Here is a 16,761-nt window from a genome sequence, read left to right on the forward strand (position 1 = left end):
GTTCGAGCCATGACTCGTCAGCCCCTCAAAGTGACCATCTCAACAAACAGTGCTGCAAGTGCGGTTCCATCTGCCAGTTCTGCCCCAACCCTATAGCTGCCAGATCTTTTCAAGCAAATTGGATGCTGACGGGAACTCGTTTTGAGCCAGACTTTTGCTCGCAGTACACACCCACGCCCGCGGGCGTGGGTGTGTACTTGGCCATGGACGAGGGCCTCAACAAATGCGTCCCCAAATGGAATGGATTAAAATGGGATGACCTTGTCTTCAGGCGAATCATGTCAGAAAAGGCGAATGCCTGACTTCCGGAGGGCGCGCATGGGGGAACAACCGTGCACTGAGCAAATGTTGACATACTCTACTGTGAAAAGCTCTGGAATATTAACATGCGCAATAAGAGCTGAAGCAAACAGCGCGTTGTGAGCTGACACGTGGGGCGCCTGGCTCACAGAAGCTACATATGCGAAATTGAAAAGTGAGGTATCATTTTAGGAGGAGCAACCGTAATGTGCAGTCGCATCGTACAAACAACGCTAAACTCTAGACACCTCACAGCAGCACGGAGCATCCGCACTTGCAGCGGGAAAGCTTAGGCAGCAACAGCGGCTGGAACTTTGGAAGGACTTCCGCTGCAGCATTGGGTAAGTAGATAGCCTGCACATTCAGTATATGATCAATGACTTGCAACGCCTGCCAATCGGCCTCCGATGACGCGTGATCTGTGGCTTGAAAGGTTGGTGCGAACTTCCCATCATTAAGCCAGGGATCCCGTTGATCTCCAAGTGGCTCACCACGCGGCAGCCAAGTGCATCCACTTCCATCCGTAGCCGAGAACTCACTACTCTTCGTACGACAAACATACTTTGGGCACAAGGCTGCAAAGGGCCCCCAGAGAAGGGAAGCTGTGACGATGCCTTCCTCCACAAGTGTGTGGAGAAGAAACTGCACTTCGCAGTCATCTAGTAGACAAAGCATTCCTTGGAGCTGCTGGGCCGTGCTTCCAGGTCTTTGGATCAGCAAGGCCCATAATCGCAAGCACAGCAGCTGCACCAGTGAGGCGTGCAGACGGCCGTCCAGTCGCACCCATGCACACGCTGGGAGCCATTCTTCAACCAACCTCATGGGCGTTAAAAATTCATCTACAGTCGCGGTTTCGACAAAAGCTGCGTAGTCAGGCACATTTGCCGCAAAAAAAGAGCGCCGCTCTGCTCCTACATCACCCCAGGTTAGCAGGGCGCTGTAAAAGGAGCTGGTAATATCGGCCTGCCGGCTATCCTCCGAAGTGCCTTCTTCGCCTTGCGAATGTGACACACTGCCAACGATCAGATGAGAACCGCATTTAATATCCGCTACTGGCGAAGACGGAACACTTCCGTCTTCGTACTGTCGAACCTGGCATTGGCTGTTGGCATTCTTTGAGCCCCACGCTGCCAAAATGGCTCGGGGAATCATCGCAGGTCGGGCCCTTCCCTGCTTCTGGCAGCGGCCACAAGGCTCAACCACACCTCCGCAACTGTTGTCACCTCCCTCGTCAGTTTCCCGTGATTGCGGGAACAAACCTGATGAATCCGCTACAGGCAAACTCTCCACAGCCTGATCTGTCTCGTTTGAGGCTCCATGTAATGCCCAGCGAACTGCGAGCGGATCGCGCACAATGGGCTGTTGTCTAAGACAAAAATGGGAGGCAGCATCGGCAGCAGCCACCAACCGCCAGCTGACCCCTGCAGGAACTGGTACCACAAGTCGTAAGGAACACAACACTGAAACGGAGACCAGAAACAACTGACTAGCACACGCAGCTGCGAAGCGTTTCGTCTCCAAGTCTTGGTCGTCAGCCGCAGCTCCTATGATTGAACTTGGTGGGCGCCTTGTGGGAGCTCTGTGATGAGTGCGTAGCGTATGCTCTTCGTTCCTTCCTAGTCCCAGCTTACATGCAGCCCTCCTAAAGTACAGACAAGAAGCGGTTCGCAAATCTGCAAGCTGCACAGGCTCTCTGCCGCTCCCAGCTCCTGGGTCAGCTGCTGCCTCTCTTGACAGATCAAGGAGCAGACCTGGCACAGCCGCGCCGTCTACTTTTGCTCTGAGTACGCAGCTAAGCAACCAAGCAGGACACAAGGTCAGAGCCAAGCAAACCGTCATGTCCTCATCTACCGCATGCTCGACATCTGGAGTAGTGCTTTGCGCAGGAACAGCAGCAGCCCTTGTAGCGACAGCCAAGCGGCAGAATGCAAGTTCCTTCTCAGCCACCTCGTGAAGCTGCTGAGCAGCCTGTGCTTGGGGTGGCGTAGGAAGCAGTGGCAACAACTCGTGCATTTGAATCCGCAGCGCTAGACGAGCTGTTCCCTTCACAATCTCTAGTAAAGGTGGAGGTAGCTGGTAGTCACCACTTGGCGGTGAGCCACGCCCATGGTTGCCTCGCTCCTTGGGAGAAAGGTTCTGAGGTCCAGAGGTGCCTCGTAGGTAGCTCATGAAAATCTCGAGCGGTCCATCTGCTTTGTGCTCTCCTTCCGTAGCGGAGCAGAGGGTTTGCTCGGGGAGCATGACGTTAGGATTCGAAAAGGCTGCCAGCGGTGGTACGGGTACGCAAATACCGTCCCTCTTTGTCATCACATTGGGTGGGGAGTCGAGGCTTTCTGCCATTCTTTTAAGCTGGGAACTGCCACCGCACGTCGAATTGCACAGACAGCCGGGAGGAGCAAAGGCTTCAACTGCTTTTGCAGCGAATCGCCAGTTCTGCCTGTAGTCATCTGCATAAGTGGGCAGAGACACTGGAAAAGCACCAGGCAGTCCAGGCCTGAGAAGTCGAGGCACGTTTTCCAGAGAATCGTCATCTGCCTCTGTCTTGCCTGTTTCTTCAAGAAAACCAAAGGAGACAGCTGCACATGCAGTACGGTCCGTGAGGACAGGGGGCAGCAGCGACGCGTCAAAAGCATCTAGCTCCCCAGCTGCGCCAAAGATTCCATCGGCAAAGTGGCTTGCGGGGGGAAGCTCCGCTGTATCTCTTCGGGTACAGCGGACAGCGCCTCTTGCATGCATCTCCTGATGCTCTGCTGTTTGCAAAGGAGGCTCCGTAGACCTACATGGCGCTGCGGGGCCTCCCTCCAGCGCTAGCCTCAGTTCTTGGCATAGCCTTCCAATCCCAGAAATGGAGCCGACGTCTTCTTGAGACGACCTGGGCACCTCTATCGGGTTTAAAGATGGCTCAGCAAGTCTTTCTGTTGCGTGTGCTGCCCTCAGTTCACGCGGGATGGATGATTTCAAGAGAGAGCAGGTGACAGCCGTAATCTCAGGTACCCCTGCGGCATGCGCAGTGATGTGTGTCTCGATGCCCCCCTCTGTTGGCTTCCTTACAGGCCTTTCCTCTGCAAGCGGCTCTCCTGAATCGTCTCCACGGCTGAGTGAGATGGCACTTAGCCACTCCGGTACATTATTCCAAAGGCCATCTTCTTCCCGCACAGCTTCCTGCACAGTATTCAAAAATACACACTGCTGTAATCGTTCCCACTCTTTCCCACCCCAACTGCTGCTGTGAAACCGAAAGCCATCCTGAATGCCATTATCGACCAAGCAACCTGCTGGTTAGACTGGGAACTGGCTAAGTGCCAGATGGGCTTCTTAAAAAACAATGAACAATGAGCCTTCTTGCGGAAGAACAGCCTCAGTAGCCAATCATATCAGCATGTAAAAGATTCCACGTGACTCCAGGCGCAGTAGCTTGAGGTTGGAGGACAAAATGCTCTTGCGGCGACTATTGTGAGGGTACGATGCAGAAGTATAGACTCACCAGTGGGTCCTCTTCCTCCAAAAGTTTTAGCAGCTCCGCGTCAGCTGCAGCCTCTGGCGAATCCGGGAGGCAGCCCTCCTTTCCCCAGAAAGGAGACAGCCACAGTGTGCCCCTAGCCAGGCCCTCCAGAGCAGCAAGTGCTTCGCAACCGGACACGTCTGGACCCAAGGATACTGCCACCCTACCGACGACTGTAGCGGCATCGCTCTCCGAGTCCGCTAGCAGCTGAGCGGTAACAGGCCCTGTCAATTCTCCAGCCACTGTGTTCTCTGCTGAAGCAGAGAACTCGCCAGGTTCGCCGGAGATCGACAAGCATTCAGATGAAGGCGGCTGCAGACGAGCGCTCTCGAGCAGCTGAAGGAGCTGGAGGTCGCCTTCGTTGGTCTCACCACGGCCTTCATCAAGGGCAGGCCCTTCTTCAAGATTCTGCCCCTCTTCTTGTGCCAACTGGGCCACAAAGACATCATGTGGCAAATCGTCTGTACCTTTGTTTCCAATGTGACGAGTGGCAGCCGAAGAGGTGCAGGCAGTGGCCCTGCCTGCTAGTTCCTCTGTGCTGGCTGCACATTTCGGGGTACAATTGCCGTGAGATGAGAGAGGCGAAGTCAGCTTCCTTGGTGTCAGCTCCAACGTGGAATGAAGAAGAGAGGACATGACACGGTAGTCCCACAGCCGCCCAAAAAGTGACAGTCGCGAGGAGCTGCGCATCGCCAGAGAAAAAAACGTAGCAGAAGGATGGAATTCGGCTTTGGCACTACGTAAAACGGGAAAAAGACGACGGCACGGAAAGTGGTGAGAGTATACTTCAGCTGTGTAGAAAAAATAGGCAGGACAAACACGTCTCAATATTTTACCTGCTCAGGACGAAAGGGCGACGACATTTGGCCTCGAGGGCTACGGCTATATCCGGCTTTTTGTGTAATTGCTTCCCTGCAGTCTCTGCCGGAGCAGCATCTTTCTTCTCTTTCAAAGAAGGCACAGAGGGAGGCTTGAAGACTGTCACCCAGCCCTTGCGCTGCCATGCTCTCCACAGGGCACTGAGCTCCAGTGGACGCAACTCGCGGAGTGCAGCCAACTGAGTCGCTGGCCGGTAATATGGCAACGGTGTAAAAACAACAGCCTGCGACGAGGCCACACTTGAAATAACCCAGAAAGCTCCGCGAAGAAATTTTTGAAAAGCTCAGACAGAGGGAGCTCTGAAGCGGTACTGTGAATTGCACTCAAGCCAGTGTAAGCCTACCTTCAGCATATTGCGAGCCATCATGATGCGGGGACTGTTTAAAGGACGGCATACCTGAGAAATGCCCGAACAAAAATCACAGTGTAGGGGCCGTGTAGAAAAAAAAGGTTAGGCATGCATGCGGAACTGCATAAGGAGAAGGAAGTGAACGGATCAGTTATTTAGCCCACCAAAGACTTCTTTGCGACCACAGGGGCCTCGCTTCTAAGCCCGCAGTGAAGGCGCAGCTCAAGCGCAGAAGGGATGCGACCCTCCAAGACAAAGTGACGAAGGGACTCTGGATCAAGCCGCCTGACAGTAAACGCGCATACCGTACGCGTCGATGAGGAGCACGCAGCGAGCTTTGAACAACGGCACGATGAAACAACCTACCGAAAGCTACTGAAAATGCGGGAGTTCAAAGACCGCCGACTCAGTACGAAGCCTAAAAACAGCCGCGCCCTAGAAGGCGCCAGAGGGGGCACGCAGAGGCAGCCGAGGATCTGAAAAGTGGAATGTAAAGGCAAAAATAAACAAGCGCAATCGCGATTCGCCAAGTGAACTCAGGGTTAGCAGTTCATGCAGTATTTGCCATCTAGCTCCCTCCGCAGGTCAGCTTCCCGATCTTCACATATGGAGTAAATCTTTCCTTAAGCTCAAATATGTAGCCCAATATCACCATTCGTGTGCTGATGAAAAAAATATATAAGTGGACTCTGCCACACCCGACCTGCCAAATTGGATGCTCCTCTGAGGGAAGAGACTGAGAGGGAGATGGTGACAGCCAGGCCTCCGACAAAGGCCCTCCACTGCGGTTCTCAAGTTTCTCCTCCTGAACCACTGGGCCCCGTGACAGGTTCTGAGGGCTGTACGCTGCCAGCCAGAGCCTCTCCGCAACCACAGCTGCCCCTATTAGTGTGATCTCATCCTCTGAACGCACAAGGGGAATCCAGTAGCTGCGGGATACACTGTAGCATTCCAACGGAGTGCTTCAGCCTCCAAGAAACACTGATTCAAATACCTGGCCTACGATTTGCTGTAAAAGCTATGGATTCGCGTTTAAACCTAAGAATTAAAGTAACTGCGATAGACGTCAGCAGATATAAAAAGGGCTTACCACGACCCATTGAAGCGAGAATTGCCTCTTCATCTACCGAAGCCTAAGGGCAACAGTGCACATGCCGCATGTGAAGGAAAAGCGTCACAGCAGCAGCAGCAACCAATCACAGACGCCATGGAAAGCAAACAGGAGCCACGGTCTCGCGAACATACACAGCCTGGATTAGCAACGGACAGAAGAAATACTAAGTAACAAGGACAACCTTTACAAGAAGTGTGGTGTGGCATTGTGACGTCACAACTGATAGAGCAAGAATGTGACGCCGCTCCGACACCATTCGTGTAAAAATGTGAGAATCACGAATCACTGGTTGTTTTGCCCTCAACAAAATATTGTCCGGAAGCAGTGCGGCACTTTGTCCTCACTCGCAGCAAGAAGCCGCTGGCTGGTACGTCCACTACCTTAACAGAGCCTCGTGTTAAAAGGCGCCCCTCAAAACGCTCGCGAGCTTTCTGGGCTTCCTCATCATGAGAATTCGCCAGCTGTAGTGGATCCACTGGGGTATCTGCACCAGAAATGTTATTTTGGAGATGGTACGGCTTGCTCACATCGATGACTCCCTCAAACTACTGCTGAGGACCCCGCTGCTACCATCTATGGGCTTCTCCTTTACCGTTATCCATTATACACAAACAAACACTCAAAAACATGCGTGCAGCAGGCGATGTGGACAAACACATATGTGTCGAAGTGTGAAGATGGTGGGCCACTGCAGGGGGCTCCAATTCCTCTCTGGCGGTCATTTTTTGATCTAAACTTCCATTCGCGGAATCGCCTAGTTACCTTCTAGGCGAAGTGCCATTATCAAGGCGTCCAAACACTCCTATCCTCTATGCTGTCAAGGCACTTGTGATCCGACCTATTCTCGAGTCTCACCTCTTGCAGGGAATGCAGTGCGGCGTCTTCGTCTGAATTTGCTGAGCTCGGCCTTCTGTTGTTGGTCTTCCAGGCGCCTGTAAAAAGCCCAAGCATGCAGTGTTCTCTGCTGCAGATATTCTGGGGTTTCGCCGATCTCTGGAAAAGACACCAGGCGCTGACAGTGCCGTAAAACTTGCCCGCCTCCCACTCCTGGAAAAACTAACTCGTCACTCTCCACGTTCGGCACACAGTGAGCCAACCAATCCAATCAACGTCCCGGCAAACATCAGAAGCTCCACGAAAAAAGGGAAAAGAGATACTGATTGAAACGTCCACTCACCTCTTGCGCTCCCAAGGCAGAACGTACAAAACCTCATCGGCGGGCAGCGACTCGTGGTGAGCTCTCTCGTAATGCAAGCGCAACGACTTTTCCCACGAATAAAAGTGGCCGCAGCGGTGGCACTGAAATCGCACGTCTCGCGTGCGATGGACTAAGAGGCCAGGTCCCCGGTCTCTATCTGTAGTCTCCGTTTTTGCTGGTGTTCCCAAAACTCTTGCTTGTCCTTCAATTCGAGCCGAGTTGTTGCCCAATGGCCCAGGAGTAGATGGGCAGGTGATGGAAACTTCTTGCTGAGCTGCCTGTCTAGGCATCTGTGACAACGCGGTAGGGATCCTGTCCTCTAAAACTTGGAACTTTTCGTCCCTATCCCCAAAACTGCCCCCGATAAGCAGCGTCTGATTGCTGCGGGAACCGCCCTTGATCTCAAAAACACGAATTAAGTACCGCAACACTGCCTGAAGACAATAACAGACTGCAAAAAGTGACGCGCAGCTCATCCCTTTGCTGAAATATATGCATACATACATGCATATGGAAAAGGCATAACAACTGGCCACCACCTGAGATGCAGCCAGGAGGCCACCAGCGTCTGTTCAGAACAATCGCACGCAAGCCAAAACAAGCTTGCAGACGTCCCCCATCCCAAACTGTTGGGCAAGTATCAATTATTCTCGCCGTAGCAACGATCAAAGATCCTTCCCAGAGAGGCGCTGACACTTCATTTACTCCCAGTGGACTTCATTTACTCCCAGTGGACATAAGTAGCTAGTTAGAACTAAAACACACATCTGCTGGGTATCCAACTCGTGTAGACAGCTCAACAATTTGCGGCGAAGATGCATTGAGAACGAAGGCCTCTAATTCAGCGCCACTGGCGTCTCGCAATCTTTCCAGGGTCTCAGCCGCGAAAGAATCCATGGCTGCCTGCAACAACAGACGTAGCCACATACCAGGCCTAAACAAACAGTGACTCATGCAACGGTTCCAAGCTAGCCCGTGGTTGCGGCCAAGAACATATGCAACGGTAACATGCATCCCTGGGAGACCATGAACTCAGGAGAGAACTAACCCTCGCAGCACCAGTAAAGGCCACCTGGCCCTTCCAGTTCTTTGAGTTAAATGCCTCAGCGACAGGGAAGACTTCTGGTAGCTGCACCTGAAACAGGCAAGGACAGCAGTAGCCGTGGTATTGCGCGGGGCCCAAAGCGTGTCGCATTTACATGCACTAAAGTATTCAAAGAAAAACTTCATAATGCATGTCGAAAGGTGGCCAAGCCAAACGTGTCAACAGAACGTTTTGAACAAGCGTTTGTGTATGCATACACTAACAGATGACTGCGTGTTATGCATTTGATGGGTCCCCCGTATCCGAGCAAAACCAGACATACCCGCCTGCGGCTCGAGTAGTGTGTGTCCTCGGTCGCCTTGTGGCCCACCAGAGCCTCTGTATCCGACTGCTGTAAATCCTCGCCTGTCCCTGAGCGGGGAGAGAAAAACTGAGAGGGCTGTGAGTCACTACCCATTGCCCAAGTCATCTGGCGTTCCTCCAAAACCCATTGCGAGACTTGCAGCTGCAGCTGCTGCCAGTAGCTTTCAACGCCTTCGTGCGAAAGACCATCGAACTCCTTAACCTGCACGCTCGGTTTCTCTCCGTCCTTCACTGCTATCTGCAAACCACCGAGGCACATATCAAGTGCAGAAATTGCGTAAACCACCACAAGCAGGATTCTGCGGGAAGCGTGCGCAGCACCTATATAGCAAGCAGCAGCAGCACTTCACTCGTTGTCTTCACAAGAAACGGATATGTCTAGTGACATACCGCAGAGAATTCCGGAAGCCGCAGGACCTTATTCAGTCGCCATGTGTGGGCCCCTGGAGGTGCTTTCGAAGTGCGACCTTCACTGTTTCCTTCGGGAGCGACCTCTACTTGAGATACTATCCCCATCCGACCTACAAACAATCAAAGTACACGCCTTTCAAGCCATACGCTGCTGCCCCATTCATCAAACGTGAGAGTACGGGTGGAACGAAAACAGAACCGCTGCACTCGCCGCAGTCAGTAAAGCCGCAAGATAGGCCCATGGCGAGCCCCAAAAGCAGTTGTTTAGCGGCCAGTATATGGCCAGGGGCCAAGAAACAAACAAAGCAACAACGTGAGGCAGCAACAGCTGGAGTGAAGGCGCACCGAGAAGAGACAAGAGTTTCCTGACGGCGGTGCCAGCGTTCTTTTTTCCAAGTCCTAAAAGAGGCAAGTTCGCTTTCGGATGCAGTTGCCTGTAAGACTGCAACTGTCGGCTTGAGAATACAAGTAGCCTAAAAAGGGGACCTGGCAATTTGTACAGGGGCTGGCGGGAGGCCGAATCCTTCGCGAGGTGCTCATCCAGTAGCGGCAAAGCGTAGCCACAGCCGATCTGAAATGCAAGCAGACGCCCAACAAAATCTCGGCAACTAATTTACAACCCAAAGTTCTCGGGATTGATTATCTGCTCGTTCCCTCCCTTTTCACAAACAAATCCCGGAAAAGTCAGACAGAATGGTTATCACGCCGTCAAAACAAGATAGCAGCTTTAGGCTGGCCCGTGAGAGATCCACAATGATCATGGTGAAGCCTTCAGAGGCCATTAACAGGCCTCCTCTCACCAGGCGAAGAAACATCTCCAAGGGCATTCGGCGGACCATAGCAGAAACGGTGAGACGGGCACCCTCTGCAGGCATGAAAAAGGAAAGACTACTCTTTGTTGCTCAAGTTATAGCGGTAGCTCTCAGGGAAATTAAGGAGATCCACAAGGCATCTTGTTGCAAGGTCGCCGAAATCCTTCTTACCCTGACCTTCAGCAGGAAAACTTCCGGCGAGACCCAGGAGCTGCAACGTAAGCGTAAGTAGGTACTGGTGGAAGCACTTGGCGCGGATCATGACTGGGAATATAAAGCCGTAAAAGGCTAAATGCCTCTGGCTAAACGCAAACTTGTCCTGGAGAGATACCCGAGGAAGCGTCTGAATTTGCCCCACATAGACACGCTACACAACTCTATCCATGACGAAGATACGCAGGCATCAAAAGAAAAAGCAGCGTTGCTTGCATGCGATTTCCCTTCCGAACTGCCTGATGTTTTTCGTCGCCTGCACGTGACCCTTTATAGAGACCACAGGCAATGGCAGCACTAACAACGGACGTTCTGGAGGGGCTTAATATCTATTGCACTGCTGTCCACTCTTCCTTTCTCTCCTACCTTATCGACCATAAGTAGAGAAGCCGCTGTTGCGGGAGGTCCAGGCTGCGTCACGCTGTTGTAGGCGTTGCGGCTTTCAAGCTCCGCTAGACGAGAAATCTCTCGTTCGAGACCCTTCAGTTGCTTTCCTACGAGCGACTGTGTTGATGAGTCTGCTGCCCTCAGGTCAGATGCAGGCAACTTTTGAGTTTCCGATTGCACCTGTAGCTGGGCTGTCGAAATATCCAGGCAATCATTGCTGCTCATTTGGAGCTCGGGAACTCGCATAGTGGCCGCGGGTGCTCCAGCCAGCCGGAGCTCTTCGCCCTGGGGAAACGATCACAGCTCCTGAGAACGCTAATATCCGTAGAAGGCAGAAACACGGGCCACGCCAGCCCCACCAGTCTCCGCTGTTATCTTGGAGCCTCTACCCCTTGAATGCGCCCTCAGAGCTTACCGCCTCCTTGAGCTTCCCCTCTAGCAGTAACTGATTCCGTCGGATAGCTTCCCGACAGCCATGGGCCCTCCTTTGGGTAATCTACGCAGAGCAGAGATGAAACAAGCCAAGTGTCCGTGTAGCACTTTGTAGAAGCAACAGTTCTGGATGCCAGTAACAGCAGCATCAATAACTAGTGAGGCCTGGGGAACAGCGGGACAACCGTTGTATATGGAAGTGCTGGAACCATGAGGCGCCTGAAAATGACCCCACCAGCGCAGCGACGCGTTGCTCTGCGGTTTCTTCATCAAGCGTTTCAGCCCAAAAGAAGAAGGTGATATCTGCAAAGGTTGACAGCCCTGAAGGGCCCTCTAAGCGATCGGCTGAGCTCTTCGATGCGGCGACACGGCCCCTTCGGATTCGCCGCTCAAGCTGCATGGCCACCTCCGCCATGCGGTGCACCGTCTTCCTGAGATGCGCAAAGTCGCAAGCACTGCAAATATGCACCTTGAGCGGGGGAGAATTCGGTCAGGGAGGCATGGAAAGAACAGACGCTTCATCAAGAGGCTTCGCAAAATCACGTCGTTGAGGGACAACTAATGGACCTCACAAAGAGCCAATGAATATTATCTGTTTGGCCGCCATCCAAGCCTTCTTAATGAAGTCTGGTGACGGCCCTCGTACGAATTCCGGTGGTCCAGTCAGTCGCTAGATCTCATTCCTTAGTTAGCAACATATAGACAGTTTCGAAAAGAGGAATTGGAAGCTAGGATCTTGGGTTTGTACTCATCCTCCCACAAACGTTGTTCTTACCTGTCAGGGCCATTAGGCGTCTTCTCCGCGTCCGCGATGACTTTGCTTATTGAAGGGATCGTGCAACAACCAAACGACTGGACAGCCTGCTGAAAGAGCACCAGGCGCGCCACGAATTGGGGTGTCTCTAACAGGCGCAGTGTACGAGGCGGCAATTTCTCTCGAATTGCTCTCTCCTTCATTTCCCTCAGCACGCGTTGGATGTCCATATCCGGAGATGTGGGCGTAACACGATTACATGATGCACTCCTCTCAACAGCGCCACTCAACGACGTCGATAAGACAATCGTAACCAGAGCACTGTCTCCTGCCACGCCTGGCTCTTGTGCTGTTGCCGGCACAGCAGCGGGAAGGGCCGCATCCGCTTGTTCTATGCACCCTACGGCAACATCTGCAGGGGACAGCAAAGTATCAGATGCTGCTGCTACTGCTGGCGACGAAGGGGCCGTACATTTGGCAGCGGTAACAGCTGGTGATGCTTCAGTTGTGTGCTTCTGTTCCACCTCGTTCAACGTGGCCGGTAGCTCATGTCGACAACGAGATCGCTTTTCAGTGTCCCCATAAAGAGCTTCTGCATTTTGGGGTCTCTTGCGCCCCCTCACAGTCCCAATGCCTCCTCCGACACTGAGTCCACACCGGGCCGTGGAGTCCTGCTCTTGATGTCTCCCGCCCTGATGGCGTGCTGATCGGTCATAACAAGCTTCCTTAGCTCCCCTTTCCCTTGCTTCTTCTGTTGAAACAGCAGCAGCACCACCAGCAGCAGCTGCTGATTCTGTAGCAGTGGGAAATGAGGCTTGTCCTCTCACCCACGGCGTTCTCGATGGGATACGAACTATTGCTGAATAGAGTGATACTTGTTTCTTGGCGACTTCTGGGGTACCAGTGTAACCACTTGCAGTTAAGAGGGCCGAACCTGCTCTGTTGTTCTTCTCGCCTCCTCCGTCTTCTTCCGAACCTAAAGCAATGTCAATGCTTTCTCTGTGAGCTTCAGTCTCCCTGAAGCAGCAGCAAACAAAAATAGAGCCACTGCACTGCACTAAAACGTTTTGCCAGCTCCTACCATGCAAAATTTATTGAGATTGCACCAACGATTCTAAACAGAAAACGAAACACTCGATAGCAGAGCTGGAGGCTGTAAAGGCGAGTCGGGACTTTACTGTACGCAGTGTGTATCACTATTTGCCGCAAGCCAGCACTCACACCCTTGCATTCGAGCCGGCCGCGTCGGCGGAGGGCGACTCGGAGAGTAGTGCCTGGAAATGGGGCAGATCCTTGCTGATGTATCTGTACAAAAAGCACTTACCACGCCTCTCTGCCACTCGCGAGACTAAATTTCGCCTAGAAAACTCCTGAGACAGAGTCACCCCATAGGAATCAAAGTGTACTGTGCAGCGCACACGCGTCTCACTAAAACAGACAAACGCCGTAGTTGCTACAATCCCAGCAATCCCGGCAGACTTCCAGTGTAGGCACGACTCTGAATATAGGCGAATTAGAGGCAATGTGAAGCCAAGGGCGTCTACAAGAGCACTTGTGAAAGGGAGTGCAAGACAAAGGTTCAACTGAGGAGCAGAATGGCACACCGCCAAAGCCTTCCCGCTGCGCTTAATATCGAGTCCTAGCAAACGGGACAACTCCACGGTGGTCAAACCTTCCGGGCCAGCCGCAGTTAGCAAGAGAGATGCCAAAGTGGCCAATGGCACCCCATCTAAGTCCACCCTGTACTCACGAAACAGCGTCGAGAACGTCCAAGCTGCACCAGTGAAGGCGTGGTTTGCCAAAGCATCTGACGCTTCTCTCGAGCCTCGCAATGAAACTGCCACACCACTCGGAGCTCTTTGCCCATATGGCTACCACACCTACACTTGTGAAGGGTCATCTTCTCCGTCTTCCACTTCTACTACAGTACTTGACAGACCTCGATCTTCTTTTCTATTGCCTACATCTGGGATATTGGCGGCCTCCGCAGCCGCTGTAACTGTCCCTTCTTCCACTTTGATTTGGGAGCTGCGGAGCCTCACAGAAAGCCCCATCAGGATCCAGAAGTAAAGCTATGAGGTAAGCCTCGCTCCCCAAAGTACTTACTAATACGCTGGCATCATAATAGGAACTCACAGACCCGCAAAAGGAGACCCTCTACAAAGCCAATGGTCACCGGATATGGTAAACGCAAGCGTAGTAAAAGTAATGGGCTTGGATTCACGTAAACTCACATCATCTTGTCACCTCCTGTCTCGCTTTGGTTGTCCTGGGCCTGTGGTATCAAGCTTTTAGCTGTAGTGCGTGGTGCCTCGAAGGGGCACAAAAGAAGACATCGTTCAAAACGAGCTGTCTGTCTGCAAAAAGCCCTCACCCGTTGCACTTGGTTACTTCGCTCTAGAGACTCTCGCAGCTTGTAAAACAGGCGATGCAGCTGCTTGTCGCTAAAACGCAAGTACGGTGCCTGCGCGGCAACAACGGCACGTGCCCAACCAACAGCAGAGACAGGAGTAATCGAAGCAAGACAGCATTTCGAAAAGCAGAACCCGAGGCACGCAAACTTCGTGGAAGCCACCAGCCGCAGAAGCAGTGCGACAGCAGCAGTACAAACAGTAGCAGCACCATTAAGGCGAAGTGGGGCGCCTCCAGTATGTGCTTACCTCATCAGATGTGAGAATTTTGGAGATGCAAAACTGCTTGACCTCCTCTTCAAGTAAAATATTGTTGGGCGCCTTGAGCAGCAGCCGAACCGCTTGCTGCTGCAGCGGCAGCAAATGCTGCAGAGCCACAAGACCTCTTAAGTGGGCCGGAAGTCTGACGGGGGAGAAGAAACTGCTACTCCACAGCAAAGCAGACATGGTGAGATTCGTCCTTGGTGTCCCCGGAGAAGGAGAAATTGTTCCTTCCAGAACATGGAGTTCAGCGGGAAAATCCGAGCCCGCTCTACTCCGACTCGGGCCACCCGTGGAGCCCCTTCGCCTCCCCAGCTTGTGAGTGGGTGGTATGGAGAGCTGCATATGGCAGATGAGCTCATCTCTGTACAGGGGCTTCAAGTGGTGGAAAACAGTTTTTGGATCCATCTGCAGCTCCTGGGCTATACGATACTGCCACTGGCCTGCACCAAAATCCACAAGAAACAGCCAAAGAAATGAGTACAAGAAGTAAACCAGCATATCACACACTATCAGATGTACCATGGGACGAACCCACACCGTCAGATGTAGAGTGAATCACCCAGAACATCAGTAGCGTCACAACCAACGAAAGCAACGCCAAAACTGCCACTGCAAATACAGGTGGCAGCAAGCGCTGAATAAGTGGAAAAGACCACCACTATCTTCAAAAAAGGTATGTGTATTTCTGTCTCTAGATAGGGCCATTGGTATTGCGCTAGCATGCTAGTTACAGAACTCACCGTTCTCCTTGTGACAGGAAATATTGCGAAGGATTTGAAAGGGTATATCCTTTACTCGGCGTTCATAGTCCAGCCGATCACTGGTCAAGTCTGTGGCTGTCAAAAGCCTAACAGGAACTTCTGCACAGGCTGCCAACAGCCACTGTTTCTGTTGTTCTAAGGATGCGTCTGGGGCTACAGTTGCTGCTGCGGACTCTGCAGGAGTAGCTGAAGGCTCCCCTGCTGTGTTCCATGTAGCTACCTCATTTATCCTTTCACTGTTGCAATAAATGGTGCTAGGCACTCCCAACAAATCAGGAGGAACCGCAGGGTCCCTCCACGTTACCAGTCTCGCATGGTTTGCATGCGCCTTAGCAGGTGCAGCAGGCTGGGAATGCTGCTGGGTCGTGAGTGCGGGGAACAGAGTGAAATCAACATCGTGGCAACAGTAAAGCGAGCGCCAGAGAACAGCCTGGAGGGAAGCGCAAATAAAACAAACGCCGAATTTCAAAGAGAGATCTGTGTCACTCCAAAAGCACTTTCCTCACTAAACGGCGCGTTCTGGTTTTCAAGTATCCACTGAGGGGCCGGACAGTCTATGGAGGCATCAAAAGTCTCTTCGTTTCTAAATGTGACCACGTGAACAGAAAAGAACGAGAAGCAAATAGAAGCAAAGAAGTTGAGCGTTTACTCTTGTGAAGAGGTCCAAGTCAAAGTCCTTCTCTTGATGCAAAATTTCACAGAGCCTCTCGAAGGATATCCCAGGAAATGGATGCAGAGCTAATTCCTCCAGCGCTGCAGCCCTCAGTGCTGCCTCCATCTTGAGGGGGTAAAGATGGAGGAGCCCAGCTAGTCGCTGCTGTTGTGTCTCATGTTTTTAAGTGCCCTTGCAGACACAGATTCACGTGTCCCTCCAGCCAACGCCATTCCAGAAGTCGGAATGGGGACCACGCGCCATGTAACAGCTGGATAGTGAAAGTAGATGCGCAAAGGCGGCCCGGGGACGGATGACCCCAGAGCCAACAACCAGCGAAGGCCGCAGAGAATCGCTCTATATAGGAAATCCAACGAATAGAATGCACAAGAATATTGAATAGCAGAACGAGCAGAAGGTAACAAGGCGAAAATGTAGACTCGATGAGAGACCGTCACGATGGCTACGCGCCCAAGTCCGGGTGTGGGACCGTGGGCGGGAACGCAAGAAATAAACCCGTGGTACTGCAGGCCAACTCTAAAAAATGAATTTTAATTCGAGCTATCCCTTATTGAGAAGCTCATGTAGAGGATCGAGCCTGTTCCATCGCCACGTCAGCCCCAGGAACGCACATGCCAATTTCACCTAGGCGGACTCACCCGCGTTCGAGACCCAGTGGATAAGAGAATTCCATGACGGACACATCATGCCGGCTTGTAAGTCCGAAATTTGTTAAATCCTTTTGCTCCACTTCTGACATGGAAGAGGACTGCATGCACACGTGTCATCCGTTTATCTGGGGTTTGCTTCGCGCCATATTGTTTCCAGCGCAGTGCCTGCTTCCTCTTTGGCGCCCTACAATGTCTTGAATAAGCATTGGTTTGCGTGCAATTGAATGCAGAAAATCTGAAGCC

General features: G+C 52.4%; 1 protein-coding gene across 1 annotated transcript; it reads right to left on the bottom strand.

Moving 5' to 3' along the window:
* Window positions 1-549: 549 nt before the first annotated feature.
* ETH_00019490 (uncharacterized protein) lies at window positions 550-15,973 on the bottom strand (the record flags this gene model as incomplete). The annotated part of the gene is made up of 29 exons (XM_013375758.1): window positions 550-3,462; window positions 3,785-4,484; window positions 4,639-4,904; window positions 5,025-5,078; window positions 5,195-5,315; window positions 5,397-5,506; window positions 5,734-5,933; window positions 6,121-6,163; window positions 6,489-6,628; window positions 7,000-7,076; window positions 7,322-7,776; window positions 8,108-8,245; window positions 8,391-8,477; window positions 8,710-8,988; window positions 9,141-9,271; window positions 9,507-9,732; window positions 9,962-10,026; window positions 10,145-10,316; window positions 10,553-10,858; window positions 10,989-11,069; window positions 11,241-11,436; window positions 11,781-12,776; window positions 12,981-13,129; window positions 13,364-13,499; window positions 13,644-13,787; window positions 13,994-14,223; window positions 14,420-14,874; window positions 15,175-15,625; window positions 15,845-15,973. 29 exons carry the CDS (start codon window positions 15,971-15,973, stop codon window positions 550-552), a joined length of 9,450 nt encoding a protein of 3,149 aa, XP_013231212.1.
* Window positions 15,974-16,761: the final 788 nt, after the last annotated feature.

The sequence above is a fragment of the Eimeria tenella genome, genomic scaffold (assembly GCF_000499545.2).
Source record: "Eimeria tenella Houghton genomic scaffold, Eth_scaff3, whole genome shotgun sequence".
Lineage (NCBI taxonomy): Eukaryota > Apicomplexa > Conoidasida > Eucoccidiorida > Eimeriidae > Eimeria > Eimeria tenella.